This window comes from Aedes aegypti, chromosome 1 (genome assembly GCF_002204515.2).
Source record: "Aedes aegypti strain LVP_AGWG chromosome 1, AaegL5.0 Primary Assembly, whole genome shotgun sequence".
NCBI classification, from domain to species: Eukaryota; Metazoa; Arthropoda; class Insecta; order Diptera; family Culicidae; genus Aedes; species Aedes aegypti.
The window spans coordinates 266,699,341-266,715,450 of record NC_035107.1 but is presented as its reverse complement, the minus strand read 5'-3'; the positions used below and the strand labels follow the sequence as shown (position 1 = coordinate 266,715,450).

Here is a 16,110-nt window from a genome sequence, read left to right as displayed (position 1 = left end):
ATAAAACGAAAAAGTTGGCAAAAACTCAAAAATCTTCCCAATAAAATACAGTAAACAAACAATAAAACACATAAAACCCCACAGCGTGTCCATATCTTACCGGCACTAGTACGCGCCTTCGTCCGCTGCGACTTCAAATGATGGCCACCGGACATACCGGTAGAACGTGGATTGGGTTGAAACGAACCACTTTGCTGGTGATGATAGCTGCTGCCACCTCCTCCTCCTCCTCCTCCATAGCCACCACCATTGCTGCCCACGGTATCGGCGTATCCACCGGCGCCATATGATCCCGTGTCGAACAGCGAATGGTTGCCTGCACTGCTGCTACCACTACCACTACTAGAACCACCGTTCATTGCGGAGTTCATGGCCGTACCTTCCCGCTGCTTGGACTGCTGGTTCTGTCCACCGCTGTTGCCAGAGCCTCCGGAGCCACTCCCACCGGCACTACTTCCGTTCAACCCCAAGGAACCTCCCGTCAGGCAAGGCTTCACGTCCAGCATGCAGCTATCGTGGGCCGCCGCAGCGGCCGCTTGTTGTGCTATACTGTTTGAAGTGACCTGGGCCTGGTGCATGAAGGCGTTGATCGTGGCCTGGTACTCGGTCGGTGCCGTCTGTATCGAGTCCGGCGTAGAGTCCTTGGGTGGCGTTGGCGGAAACGAGAACAGGTGTTGACTACTGCTGGCGATACCACTACTGCTACTACCACCGGCGCCGATAGCTTGACTGATGTTGCCTTGACCGGACGAAAGGCCTAGTCCGGCATGGCTCAGCTTGTCCTGTGGGTCTTGCGGGCAGGCAAAGGGACTTCCCCAAGCACCGGATCCGGATGCTAAGGGTTTGGCCGGATCGCTTAGCCAGGATAGGGGACCGTGGAAGTGCGGTCGGCAGACTTGAGGCGAGACGTGTGACGATGCCATGCGGGATGCTGCGGGAAAGGAGAAGAAAAGAGAGATTAGTTATATGGTTGTGTTTGCGGCAATAATTATGTTCAAATAAGGCACGAAAAGTATGATTAAGAGTGATATTTTGAATATTTTTACAGTCACAAATTGCAGATTCCCCTTCTGTTCATATATAAGTGATTCCTGATGCGTAAAACACTCGATGAGATGCAATCAAATATTCAGATTGTGCATCAGGGTCCAACCTCTAGGCGAGAATAAACAACAAATGTGGTCTTTAACTCGACGTATTCACCGACATTATGTACAGATTGGTGCAAATTTTGAAGTTTTTGCTCCCCTGTGCTTCAACTGTTTCAATTACAGTGAAACCTCCATGAGTCGATATTGAAGGGACCATCGACTCATGGAAATATCGAGTCATGGAACAGCATTCCTTTGGAAAGCTACTTCTAGGGATCATCATAGTAACCATGAAATTTTGCTTTTAGTATGGTTCCATGAGTCGATACCGAGTCATGCAACATCGACTCATAGAGGTATCACTGTATGATGAAAATCATTCTCCCAAAATTTGAAGTAATTTTAGAGAGATTTGGTTGTGCACACGCCATCTGAAATTTATATGGAAATTACTAAGGAAAAGGCAAACCTTTTGTTCTCAGTAAAATGTATGTAGGTATTTGTTCCTGGCATAATAACGAAAATAAAAATATGTAAATCCTTATTATTATTATAAGCTTTATTAGGGAGATTTTCAACCCGTGGCTGGTTCATCTCCAATATAAATCATTGTAAAAACTCCCAAATATGAGAAGGAATTCCTGCTGCAAACCCTGAAAAAAATACTTGTATAAGTTGAGTAAAATCCTTTGGGGGGTCTGTTGCCTTGAGGTTACGCTTTCGCCTCATAAGCAAGCATGGGAAAATTCACTCACTCACCCGAACGCTACCGATAAAATATCTGCAACGTATCTGCCGCCACCGAATGTTCAGTGACTGCCGAACGCTACTAGGGGGAGACACGAAAGAACGCGTTCGCCATTCAATCACTGAATGCTTCCTGCGAAATGTACAGATTTTGCGTTCACTGAATCATTTCGCCTTGTGTATTCCCAGTCAGTGAACGCTCTTCAGCTCTCAAACACGAATGCTAATCGTGCGGAATCGGAATGTAAAGAATCATTCGCTACAGCAATCGGATGCCTTCAGCACAAGGAGTCGGTAGTGAATCATTCTGTTGCCGTTTTTGTCTAACAAGAGGAAAGCGGCGAACAAGAGGAAAGCGCATTGGAAATCGAAACACTCAGCTTGGTTGGGGCAATCTCGCTCTTGATCGCTTGTGGAAGTGAGCGAGAAAAACGCAATATTCGAGTGAATGGTTCCCATGCTTGCTCATAAGCGGAAGGTCATGGGTTCGATTCCCAGCCCCTCCACAAAAAAACCCGTCCAGCCACCAGAAGACGCCTCACGGAGGACCGTGCTTTGGGGTGCACATCCATCCTCCGTCAGTATCAAATGGTGACTGAGACAAACTGACCCTCTTCGCAGGCAGCTAGCCTCACTAACAGCAGAGCTCTCTCCTACCTGTTCGGTGTGAGAGTAAAAGAGTAGGAGAGAGTGAAACTAGATGTAAATATAGATAAGTTGAAAATAGATCTGTATCGGTTAAGAAGCTACAGATCAACTGAGTCCGGCACAGTAGTGGCCACGAGCACAGAGCGCCTTAAAAAAAGTAAAATCCATGAATAAGTTGGTAAGACATTTGTGGGTTTGTGGTCGTGCGGTTAGCAGCGTCAGTCTTTTAGACGTATTGTGAATGTAACAAAGCATGGGTTCTATTCGCGCTCCAGTTGTTGAAAAGTTTTCGTCAAACTCAAAATTCATCACTGCGCTACTGGGTGTTTCGTGTTGTCCATTGCCTAATGTTCATGAATGTTTAGTCTGTGCAGCCTTTGGCTAAAGATGATGTAAATTGTCTTCTTCTCTTGAGAGTTTTTAAGAGAGTTTTCATTGAAAAAAGTTATGGAGGTATTGTTGCGTTCTGTTGCATTGTGTGATAACATAGTATTTCGTACATTGCATTTTGAAAACTGTCATGTTAACTTTATCACTTTTATTTCAAAACACTCATGCAAAACTATTTTGAAAGCACTAGCCTTTCAACTGGAAGTCAGACATGTAGTCCTTCATTGCTGACTGGAAAGAATATATATGATTTGACACCATTTTAAAGAATAACCAGTAATGCACTGATTTATGAAAATATTTCTGACAAAATTCAAAAGAACACTGCATTTTTAAAGGAGATTTCTTAAGTTTGCTTTGGTGGAAGTCAGACTGCTGATTGTTTTTAAAATAATTATTGCACGGATCTCTGCAAAAAAAAAGTTTCTTGGAAATTCTGATTGAAAAATTCCTTTTTATAAAATCTGAGTAAACTCAAGAAATAGTGCCTAAAAAGAGACTTGAAAATATAATGGAAGAACCTGGGGAAACCCTCCGAGAATTACATGGAGTGAACTTCTAAAATACTTCTGGAGGATTTACTAAACGGATTCTTTGAAAAAATAGTGGAATTTTCTTGGATTTTTTTAGGCAGCTTCGTAGGAATTCTTGCACGAATGTTAAAAGAAAAAAATTCTGAAAAATCCCCTGCAGAGATTTTATAAAAACCTTGAAAAATCTAGCAGGAAACTTATGTAAAATATATTCAAAGACCAACTCGCAGGAATCCCTGGAGAAACTATAAAACATTAAATAAATGCATTGAATTGTTCTTAAAATATAATACTGAACTGACATTTGTACAAAATTTTTGATAATAAAGGCAATAAGAAGGAGGAGGAAAACTTTAAGAAAAATATCTACCGTGCTGCATCAATACCCGGATGCCTAAGTTGATACAGATATTCAAATGCCTGTAGGCAATTGGGTAGTCAGTATTTGTTCATGAATTAGTATAAAACGATAACTGTTAGGGTGGAACTTGATAATTTACACAAAATTTACAATGATTTTTAGGAGAATTTTGTGAAAAGTGTTTAAATTCAGCACCATCTCATGTTCACAAATCCGGACACTTGAATCAAAATCCGGACATCGATGCATCGAAATCCGGACATTCAAATCAATACAGCTGTATTTCATATAAAACCAAAAAAAATGGAACCTACCTTGATGTAACGAGACATAAATTGAAGGATTTGTGATAAGTATTGCTGCTCATTTGTTATAGGCTCCTGGGACAGCTTTATACACTGTTTTTGGAGACTTCAAAACATAATATGATGTGCGCATCGTTACCCCATTAATAACCCATAATTTTCACTCATTTGTAGTTTTCAATTTTCAGAATCACAATAATATCACTTTTAAATATTCCTTCATGCTTTTCTAGTAATTATAATGCTGTTTCTGTTGTTAAAACTTGTTAAATTTGATGCTTGAGTACTTGTGTCCGGATTCAAAACCATACAAATCAGTATCCGGACAGTCTTCTTTTTATAGAGAAATAGGTTATTCTTAATTAATTTCACAATGTAACGAGAAGAAAACTTCAAAAATCACAGCAAAACATGTATCACATTAAATTATTACGTAACAAATTTAGCATTTCAAAGCTTCTCGAAAGACGCTTTAAATTTTCAAAGAAGAAGCTTCCAATTTCCTCGGAGGAAGCTTCCAATTTTCTACGAAGAAGCTTCCAAGCTTCTCGGAGGACGCTTCCAAGCTTCTCGGAAGAAGCTTCCCATTTCTTCGAAAGAAGCGTCCAATTTTCAAGGAAGAAGCTTCCAAGCTTCTCGGAAGACGCTTGCAAGCTTCTCGGAAGAAGCTTCCAATTTTCAAAGAAGAAGCTTCCAATTTTCTAAGAAGAAGCTTCCAATTTCCTCGGAAGAAGCTTCCAATTTTCTAAGAAGAAGCTTCCAAGCTTCTCGGAAGACGCTTCCAAGCTTCTCGGAAGAAGTTTCCAAGCTTCTCGGAAGATGCTTCTAATTTCCTCGGAAGAAGCTTCCAATTTCCTCGGAGGAAGCTTCCAATTTTCTACGAAGAAGCTTCCAAGCTTCTCGGAGGACGCTTCCAAGCTTCTCGGAAGAAGCTTCCAATTTCTTCGGAAGACGCGTCCAATTTTCAGGGAAGAAGCTTCCAAGCTTCTCGGAAGACGCTTGCAAGCTTCTCGGAAGAAGCTTCCAATTTTCAAAGAAGAAGCTTCCATTTTTCTAAGAAGAAGCTTCCAATTTCCTCGGAAGAGGCTTCCAATTTTCTAAGAAGAAGCTTCCAAGCTTCTCGGAAGAAGCTTCCAAGCTTCTCGGAAGAAGCTTCCAATTTCTTCGGACGAAGCTTCCAAGCTTCTCGGACGAAGCTTCCAAGCTTCTCGGAAGACGCTTGCAAGCTTCTCGGAAGAAGCTTCCAATTTTCAAAGAAGAAGCTTCCAATTTTTTAAGAAGAAGCTTCCAATTTCCTCGGAAGAAGCTTCCAATTTTCTAAGAAGAAGCTTCCAAGCTTCTCGGAAGACGCTTCCAAGCTTCTCGGAAGAAGTTTCCAAGCTTCTCGGAAGATGCTTCTAATTTCCTCGGAAGAAGCTTCCAATTTTCCAAAAAAAGGCTTCTAATTTCCTCAGAAGAAGCTTCCAATTTTCTTAGAAGAAGCTTCCAAGCTTCTCGGAAGAAGCTTCCAAGCTTCTCGGAAGAAGCTTCCAAGCTTCTCGGAAGAAGCTTCCAATTTCTTCGGAAGAAGCGTCCAATTTTCTGGGTAGAAGCTTCCAAGCTTCTCAGAAGAAGCTTCCAAGCTTCTCGGACGAAGCTTCCAAGCTTCTCGGACGAAGCTTCCAAGCTTCTCGGACGAAGCTTCCAAGCTTCTCGGAAGAAGCTTCCAAGCTTTTTGGAAGAAGCTTCCAAGCTTTTTGAAAGAAGCTTCCAAGCTTCTCGGACGAAGCTTTCAAGCTTCTCAGATGAAGCTTCCAAGCTTCTCGGACGAAGCTTCCAAGCTTCTCGGACGAAGCTTCCAAGCTTCTCGGACGAAGCTTCCAAGCTTCTCGGACGAAGCTTCCAAGCTTCTCGGACGAAGCTTCCAAGCTTCTCGGAAGAAGCTTCCAAGCTTTTTGGAAGAAGCTTCCAAGCTTTTTGGAAGAAGCTTCCAAGCTTCTCGGACGAAGCTTTCAAGCTTCTCAGATGAAGCTTCCAAGTTTCTCGGACGAAGCTTCCAAGCTTCTCGAACGAAGCTTCCAAGCTTCTCGGACGAAGCTTTCAAGTATCTCGGACGAAGCTTTCAAGCTTCTCGGACGAAGCTTCCAAGCTTCTCGGACGAAGCTTCCAAGCTTCTCGGAAGAAGCTTCCAAGCTTCTCGGAAGAAGCTTCCAAGCTTCTCGAAAGAAGCTTCCAAGCTTCTCGGAAGAAGTTTCCAAGCTTCTCGGAAGATGCTTCTAATTTCCTCGGAAGAAGCTTCCAATTTCCTCGGAGGAAGCTTCCAATTTTCCAAAAAAAGGCTTCTAATTTCCTCAGAAGAAGCTTCCAATTTTCTTAGAAGAAGCTTCCAAGCTTCTCGGAAGAAGCTTCCAAGCTTCTCGGAAGAAGCTTCCAAGCTTCTCGGAAGAAGCTTCCAAGCTTCTCGGAAGAAGCTTCCAAGCTTCTCGGAAGAAGCTTCCAATTTCTTCGGAAGAAGCGTCCAATTTTCTGGGTATAAGCTTCCAAGCTTCTCGGAAGAAGCTTCCAAGCTTCTCGGACGAAGCTTCCAAGCTTCTCGGACGAAGCTTCCAAGCTTCTCGGACGAAGCTTCCAAGCTTCTCGGAAGAAGCTTCCAAGCTTTTTGGAAGAAGCTTCCAAGCTTCTCGGAAGAAGCTTCCAAGCTTTTTGGAAGAAGCTTCCAAGCTTCTCGGACGAAGCTTTCAAGCTTCTCGGAAGAAGCTTCCAAGCTTCTCGGAAGAAGCTTCCAATCTTCTCGGAAGAAGCTTCCAAGCTTCTCGGAAGAAGCTTCCAAGCTTCTTGGAAGAAACTTCCAAGCTTCTCTGAACAAGCTTCCAAGCTTCTTTGAAGAAGCTTCCAAGCTTATTTGAAGAAGCTTCTAAGCTTTTTGAGAGGAGCATCCAAGATTTGAAAAGCTTTGGTTACAAATTGAAAATAATTGATTGTAGCAACTCCACTATATGCCTCATTCAGGATATGATTTCGACTAATGAAATGTTTGTATCTTCATACAGTTTGGCGCATAAAAATGCGAAAATAGTTTCAATATGAATTTAACATCCATAAGCGTTAGTTGCATTGTTTTCGTGAGTGAATTTAATTTCTGATTAGTGTAGTATATTTTGACATATCTTCCCTATCTAGGACGATTTAAGTTAGTATGTATACCTGAATAATGTGCTAGAGCAAAAAAGATTGAAGGTTTTGTTCGATAAACGTTAGAAAAAGCGTTTGATCATCGTGTACTGTAGTGGTAAACTTTCCAACTTCGAAACTTACACTTTATTGATGAAAATATTAGTTTGTATTGTATCAGAGGATGGAGGAGGTCTTAGAGAACAAGTTTTTCATGGTCACAATAAAACATTTGTCTGTGTCATAGTTTTAAGAGCATTTGCGTCTTATGAGTTTGATGTGCCTTTATTGTTTTTGTTTGAGTTAAATAAAAAATTAAATATAGAGATTTATAAGAGTTTTTTGGAGAAAAAATTTGTTCTTCCGATTAGAGACAACTTAGATCAATACTAGCACATAGGTTTTGAGCTAAACAGAGCCGTTTATCAAGCTTATAAGAAGGTTCAACCACGGCTCTCTAATATGGACCGTTTATTCTAAAATATGTTTAAGTCTCCTGCGTTCCAGATATGAATTCATTCTATCATTTGATACGGGCGAATGTTCGAGTCATGTCCTGTAAAAAATCTCACCCCACCGTTGATGTTTGAAAACCTTTCATCACGAATATATTGAACTCGATGACTGCATGACAAAATTTGAAGGTATGCTTCCAATTCCTCTCTAGTAAGGTACATAATAGATAAAAATCATGTCCAAAGCGAAAATCAGAGTCTCAACAAGTTTAACAATACACATAATGAATAACATTTTTGTTTCATTCACCAAATTTTTTTATTCACTCCAACTTAAACTATTTCAGTCAACCAAGCCAAGCCTATTTTGTGGAAACAATATTCACTCTGAACAAATCAAAACTTGACAATTCAAACTATTCGAGTGACTGCCATCCGACTGCATCCCGCTCACTTTCATCGTAACTCTCTGATTATTGTAATTTATTGTTATTACAGCCAGTAGACGCGCTTGAAGACTCTATGAGCCGCTCTTACTGCTTTCGATGATGTGACTACGTGCTCGCCGGTAAGCCCCTCTAGCACGATACCAACTTGACCAAACGACGAACCCGGCAAGCATCTCAATCCGATACCTAACGAGAGTGCTTCGGATGATTTTCGCAAAAATCACCACCAGAATTGCAACGAGATGATGATAGCGAATTATTGCTTATTTTATTATTATCTTCTCCAGGTGAGCGTTCGCGAGTACTTGGACAGACCCAATTGATGGGTTGTTCGCAACTTCATAAAATCGCGCAAGGAGGGACTCCTCCCTTCCGTTCCGAAAACGGAATCCTTCCCTTCGCAGAAAGTTCGATTCGCCACGATCTTGGGGATTCGGTGGTTTTACGATCGTTTTATGAGTACAAATCGGCCGGAAAATTTACGATTTGTTTGAACGGCCGGCCACTCTGACCCACTCCCGTCTTCGTCGTCTTCATCTTCATCGGTTTGTGCGTTCATAAGGGAAAGGACTCCACTTCAAGCGAAAATTACGACCTTTGCCGACGGTTTCCCACATTGTGTGTGTTTTGGGTTCGGGATTCGGAGCGCCAAAACATGTGTTTCACTACCTTCGCTGTCTTCGTCGCCTTCGTCCAGCTCCGCCGCCGTATTGTGTCTTGTTCATCTAGATACCGTGCTATCAGATTTAGATCAAATCTGATCGCACCTCTCGGTTGCTGCTGCCGTTGGGTCGTCGTCGTCGTGAGTCAACGAGAGTAGTCGTCGTCGGTGCGGAGAGTCGTTGAAAGGCATACAAAACGAGGGAATCCTTCATCTACGGAGCCGTTGTCGTCGTCATCATATTAACTCTGAGAGGATTGAGTCCCATTTCGAGGAATCCAGGGCAGAAAAGTGTCAACAATTAATTTGGAAGCTCCACGCATGGGATGAGGGGTAAACTTGGAGAAGCAGGGAGCGGCAATTCGATCATGTCCAGCGATAGGACAGCCCGTCTGTCCGAGATGTATCGCGCGGATATCAATAAATATTAACTCATTCAGGCTCGCACCAGATTAAGCTGCTCGGAGGTTTCCCATGTGTATCGAATTAGAACTCGACTCGTCACTTCGGGATCACGAACAAACATAGAGGACAAAATCGCTCAATAGCTCTCACCGAAGTTGGTCAGCTTTCACTCGCCACTGCTACACTGTGCGCTACTCAGAGATGGTTTTAATTAATTCAAATTTTCAGACAGTTCCCAAAACGGGGAAATTATGCTTCGGTGGTTGGGGAGGCTTTTGGACAGCGCTGGAGGGAAACCGATTGAGGGAGTCTGCGTTTAGAAGCTGCTCGGTGATCAGATTACTCGTGTGAACAGCTAGGTACGGAGGGTTAGACGAATGAAGAGCGGGGTGAGGAAAACACCGTGAGCCGGTTATTCTAAAAGTGTGAACGATTTCTCGGAATGAATAGTTGCCCATAGGAGCGCGACGGATTGTCTCTCGATGAACTCGTGACATGAATGAGCGATGGAGTTGATGGAGCGCTAGTTGATGCTACGTCGTTTCCCTTTCGGGGTTTCAGGTTGGGACGACGGATCCGAAACAATGTAGCATTTTTTGCCATTTACAGCGCTGACAATGAGCCGGGGATAAATTCATCATATTCAGGCTTTTATTCGTCGTGTCTGAATAAGTTTAGCCGGGAACGGTGGTTCGGGACTAACAGCACCTCACCGTATTATACGCAGCATCGCAGCCGACCGTCGTCGACACGGAGGCATCAGATTTACGATCGAATAAACCAGAACAAAAATAGATTAAAAATAAATACACGAGTGTGTCGACGCGCAATGATACGATAACGACGAAAGGATTCACTCAGATGGAAGTGATTTGTTTGTATTTGTCTGGGATCTAAAATATTGTGGAGCGGTGAAGCATGGCGAGTTTCCGAAAATGCGTGTAATTTCATATGGCGACAATGGCCGGTGTTGTGCTGGTAAAATTGTTAGAGTGAATAAATATAGCTATGTGAAAAATTGTGACAGGCTTCTGCGTCCTGAATTACATGAACTTACTGTATAAACGTAGATATGAACAACATCCTTCAATAATTCCAAGTCATTCTGGAAAAGATCCTTACACGACTCTCAAAACTAAATGCTTTGTATATTTTAGTTGGAATTTGATTGAGTTCTTGAAAAACTAACGAAATTCAATAAATAATTTCTTATAATACTCCTGAACCTCCTTTCGGAAGTAGTACATTATACTTGCTTGAATTTTTATAACAATTTTTTTTTCTTTAGATCATAGACTGGGTTCTCCGAAATTACCAGGAAATCCATTGCCCGGAATGCAATTTATCGGAAGACCATTTACCGAAAAACCGTTTACCGGAAAACCATTACCCGGAAGGACCATTTACCGGGAAATTATTCCTCGACAATGTCGACTTTTCTCATTAACTTTTTTTTGGTCAGCATGCTGACTTAAAAATAATTGATGATCAAGAAGTTATTGAACAGTTAAGGTTCTTACATAAGAACACATAAGCATCGAAGACGAGTTTAAGATATATTCATTCTTGATCATGTCAATAAGCATAAATATTTGCATTTCATTCATGATTCACCCTTCTTTTAACCCTTCAGTCGTCGCGCAACAAATGCAACAGAAGCACCACGCTGATGCTGTGTACGATAAGCGAGGTTTTTTCATCACTGTTGTACAAAATACAACAGCGCAACGACTGAAGTGTTAAGAATAAGCAGTTCTTTCAACTTATCTCTGCAGCTCCTTCTTCTTTATGGCGTTACGTCCCCACTGGGACAGAGCCTGCTTCTAAGCTTGGTGTTTTAATAAGCACTTCCACAGTTATTAACTGAGAACTTACTATGCCAATGACCATTTTTTTTTTGCATGTGTATATCGTGTGGCAGATACGATGATACTTTATGCCCTTGGAAGTCGAGAAAATTTCCAACCCGAAAAGATCCGGTGGGATTCGAACCCACGACCCTCAGCTTGGTCTTGCTAAATAGCTGTGCGTTTACCGCTACGGCTATCTGGGCCCCTTAATCTCTGCATCTTATCTTGGGTGAACTGGCTTCATATGGCTACTTTGTAACTTTACTTTTAACATTCGACGTGTCGATTCTCTAAGTGTCCAACTGTTATAAGCAATGCAATGATTACAATTTTCAATACGATTGGTTGTGCTACTTTTCGCCGAGTGTCAATTCAACGAAAGTCGTTTACGCAAACGTCAACCATCCAAATGCAAATCCCCCGAATATCCCTTTTCCTAGAATGATCCATCTTGGGTCATCTGATATTCACCCTTCTTTATTTGGTTGGCGGTCAAATATCTTCTTCTTATGATTGCTTATTGTTCTTTCTAGTTTATCACGCTGGGGGTACAGACATTCGGAGATATGACATTCGGAGAAAAATAGCACAATCATGCAAATTTAAAGGAATAGTAAATCTATTGAGGTTCAATATGTTGGAATCCACACACACGGCTATCACAATGGCTCTACCCTATTTGGCATAAAGCCATCTGGCATAATGCCGTTTGGCATAATGTCATTTGGCATAATAACCATTTGGCATAATGCCATTTGGCATAATAGCCATTTGGCATAACGGCCATTTGGCATAATTGAACGAAATATTATTTTTCTCTCACATTTCAAAACGTTTTTTTAGGTGCTTGAAATATAGACAAGTAAAGTTTATTGGAAGAAGGGGAAAATATTGACCATGATTTTTAGTTTGAAAAAGTAATGTGAAGTACAAGGAAACGCATTAAGAAATACTTATTGTCACAAATTGAGGCTGATGATAAAAACATCAGCAATGCAAAGTCACATCTGCGATTGAACATATCGTGGAGATGGAGATCCAAACATATGGGATAATGGATTTCAATACAGCATCATTAGAAAGGTTTCAAGTTTGAGTGTGTTGAAACACAAACACCGAACCGAATCGTTGTGTACAATTTGACCAAATGAAAGAATGGGCTTGAATCCCATAAGCTATGAAATTCCATCGTACGTATACGTTATATATTTAGAGGAGAAGTTGAAGTGGCAGAACCTGCAAAATAGTGCAGCCAATTGTTCCAATTTTACATAAATGAAAATTTCGCGTTGGTGCAGAGCAATTATTATAGATTAGTGAATTTCACCTTCTTCCAAACATGAGCTGTTCTTTTGAGTTTGCGTTTTAGCTAATCTTAACTTTTATACCGTGCTGCTTCGAATTGCTAGACGCTTTGAAAGCTGAGCAGCGGCATGTTTCTCGGTGTTTTTGGACCTTATTCCGACTTTCTCGTAGCGGTGTCGATGGTGTAGTGGTAAGCGTTATTGCTTCTCACCCCAGTCGGTCGGGTATCAATTCTCATCGACGCCGTCGGTTGCGTCTTCTTTCGGAAGGGAAGAAAAGTCCTTGATCCCAGCCCATTTACTGATGTGTTCGATATCAGGTGTGTGTTGCTGTCTCTCTGGGCATCGGAATTTTAAGGCTTCGATTCTAGACCCAGCCAAAACGGTCTTATTAAACAAACAACTGGCCCAGAGAAATAAGAAAAAGTGTTTTTTTGCCTAAACTCCGTAATTTCAGCTTCTTCTACATTATCCATGCATAAAAGTAGGCGAAAGAAAAGATTTTTGTGTGCATTAGGGCCGGTGTGCAAAATTTGAAGCGTACGGGCAATTCGAATCAACACAATCTGATGTAATAAACTTCAATCTTGGCAAACTGCAAACTAAAAAGAACAGTTGATGTTTGAAAGAAAGTATGATTTTTAATAGAGTAATTCGCCAATTATTGAAAGCCTAAAGGCTCACTAATTGTAGAACACGTCATTAGGAATACATGTACTGTCAATAATAGGCGAGATTTTCAGCCATTCAACGAGATGTTAACTGCCATACTGAATTATTAACCAGTATCAACTGCATTTAAGGCAAACCTTTCTCTTGAGATTGTCATTCTTTAGAACATTGGTAGTTCTTATATTTGGTTTCTATGCCCTCAGATAAAAAAACAGTATTTTTAGAGGCTAAGCTAAATGGTTTCATGTGACTGCTTTTTCAGCAGCGGCAAAATTGTGACATCCAAGCTACGGTCAAAAATCGAACTACAACATTATCACAAATAAAAGAAGACAGACGTTGAGAGAGCATTATACGATTGATTAAAGCGAGATCAAGAGATCAATCTATGGTGGCCAATGAAGCGATATGAATAAGTACTTAAATCTACAAGTTTGACTTGAAAGGCACCGGTCGGAACTCAGAAGTGATTCAATTTTTTTGTCTAGAGACGAAGATGACACATTGGACTTATCGAGTCCAAATTTGAGATTTTTTTTTTGTGGAAGAATACATTTCAAATTATGCCAAATGGCCGTTATGCCAAATGGCCATTATGCCAATTGGCCATTATGCCAAACAGATTTTTTGCGTTTGAGCCTCAAACATTTTAAACGAAAAAAGTCTGCTCTCGTATATAGGCTATTATTGCATTAAGTCGCATTGATAGATCTTTGGATCAGAGCTTTTGATATTTTGCAAAAAAAATTCCATTCTTTTGTCAAGTAATTTTCATCGAGTGTTACGTCCAAACTGGGACAGAGCTTGATCTGCAGCAAAAAATTCTATAAGCGTTCCCTTGATGAATAACTGCGAACTTTTTTTTGCCAATTTACTGTTTTCAAATATGTATATCGCAACAAGCTCAAAGATACTCTATGTTCTGAGATGCAGAGACCCGTCACGAGTTTTATTTAGAAATGCTCTCTAATGTCACAACAATTTTTGAAACTCTTAGCTTGGAAAATCTCTGAACGAACACCACCTATCATTTTTTTCTGTTATGGGCTCGGTGGTGTTGATCTCGGTAAAAGCTTAGAAAATGCGGATATTTATTTTATGTCTATCATTATGCCAAACGGCCATTATGCCAAATGACCGTTATGCCAAACGGCCATTATGCCAAACGACCATTATGCCAAACGACTTTATGCCAAACGGCTTTATGCCAAACGACATTATGCCAAATGACTTTATGCCAAACGGGGTACAATCTCGGTGAACACTTACGTCAAAGAAGCTAACTGTTTCTCCGCTGTGAAAAGAAGAGGCCAAAACTTGTGGTTGCTAGAATCTGAAATGATCTTTCAGCATTGACTGTTCCTTGAACAATAGAAAGCTAATAAACTGTTCTTCAAAATTCAGTTTTGAAATTCATTACAAATGCATGCTAACTGTAGTTCACTGATGTTTTCAATTTCGGCCAAACGACATTCGGCCAAGTGACCCGAAACCACCCGGAATACGGCTCGCTACGCTTTCCAACTCGCCCATATTTCCCCAACCCAAAGTTGTGTTACGGTTGCTTTAGCTACGATGTCTAGGACCCCATCGCCGCGTAAACTGGTAGCAAAACTTCCTCGGGAAAGATTGCGGTGAATCTCCGTCGTGCCGGAACTGTAAGGGTGAACATCGACCGATCAATCGCCAGTACGAATGAAACCTGAAAATTATGACTGATTGAATGTAACAAAATGCATCCATCATATTTGATAAATAGCTACCAAACCAAAGAAGAAAATAAAAAAAATGGCGCTTGGGTATCGAACTCGCAACCTCTTGAACAATAGATACACGCCCGAGCACTCTCGGTTGTCACACCAATATAACATGTGGTTGATGGAAGTTGAACGATTCCGGGTCATTTTGCCGAACGCCGTTTGGCCGAAAGGGTCATTTGGCCGAACGCTAATAGCTGCCAGCAGAGGTGTTCGCATTGCGTTTGTATTTAGTTTTTTTTAAGTAACCTAAAGGGTTTATAACTTATCCGTACTTCTGTAGAATCGGTTCGCTTCAATGCTTCGAATCGTGCGAAGTAAATTAATTCAAAGCTCGATTTTGGGCTTCTTCATTTCACAACGGAAACACAGTGAGCCTATTGACTCGTTGAACAGAATAGTTTGATTAATTGATATACGGAAGCAACGGCTCAGAGTAAATCTTGGAGGAGAATGATATCATACCTGAGTAAACCCTTATGCTAAATATATGTTTTAATAAGACTTTTAATAAGCGTATTATTAACCATACTTCCAATATACTATGGAAAATATTCAAATATGGAAGAACAGCCTATAAACAAACGAAGGAGAAATCTCTTATAAAAATGTAACAAGTGTTCATCAGTACAATTGCAAAAAACTGCCAATGATTTGAAGAAGGTAATATTACCAATTAAAACATTTGAATGATGATTGCCAATAGTTATGAAAACAGTACAAATCGAGAGAATAGCAGGACAAATTCCTGATGAAAATCACACTGGAGTAAACCTAGTACACCATTGGTAACTCAGAAACGAATTAATCATCAGCTAAGACTCTTGATGCGAGTTCACAACTTTGTCCTGAATTAACGGATCGTTTTAATTATTCGATTGGAAAACTTATAAAAAGATCAACATGACGTTCGGTCACGTAAAAAAAACTATAAATGAATTGGCTGATCAGTTATTGAGACACACTTATGAATCCTGCACATCAGTGTTGAAGCAATTAGATTTTTTTTGTTCGTAATTCGGCCAAACGAGATTCGGCCAAATGGTATTCGGCCAATGGCGTTCAGCAAAACGGTATTCGGCCGAATGGCCGGATACCAAGTTGAACCTATTCTGAAAAAAATGTATGTATGTTTGTAGGTATGTATGTATCACAGAATCGCTTCGAGGGCGGGCGGTTTCGTTTAGAAGTGATTGACAGAGCAGTCAACAATGCGAAGCGTCCTCTCGGTCACATATCTTGGTGTAGGGTTACCACCTCCTGTAGATACAATATCAGGACATTTTAAAATTCTCACAATTTTCCTGTGAATATTCCTTAATTGATAAATTC

The 16,110-nt window shown here is 40.9% G+C and overlaps 1 protein-coding gene across 1 annotated transcript in view; it reads right to left on the bottom strand.

Moving 5' to 3' along the window:
* LOC5567502 (GATA-binding factor C) overlaps window positions 1–16,110 on the bottom strand; it is a 678,672-nt gene that overhangs the window by 286,456 nt on the left and 376,106 nt on the right. Inside the window, exon 3 of the mRNA XM_021837727.1 lies at window positions 101–931. Coding sequence (XP_021693419.1) covers window positions 101–931 — 831 coding nt within the window. The remainder of the gene's footprint in view (window positions 1–100; window positions 932–16,110) is intronic.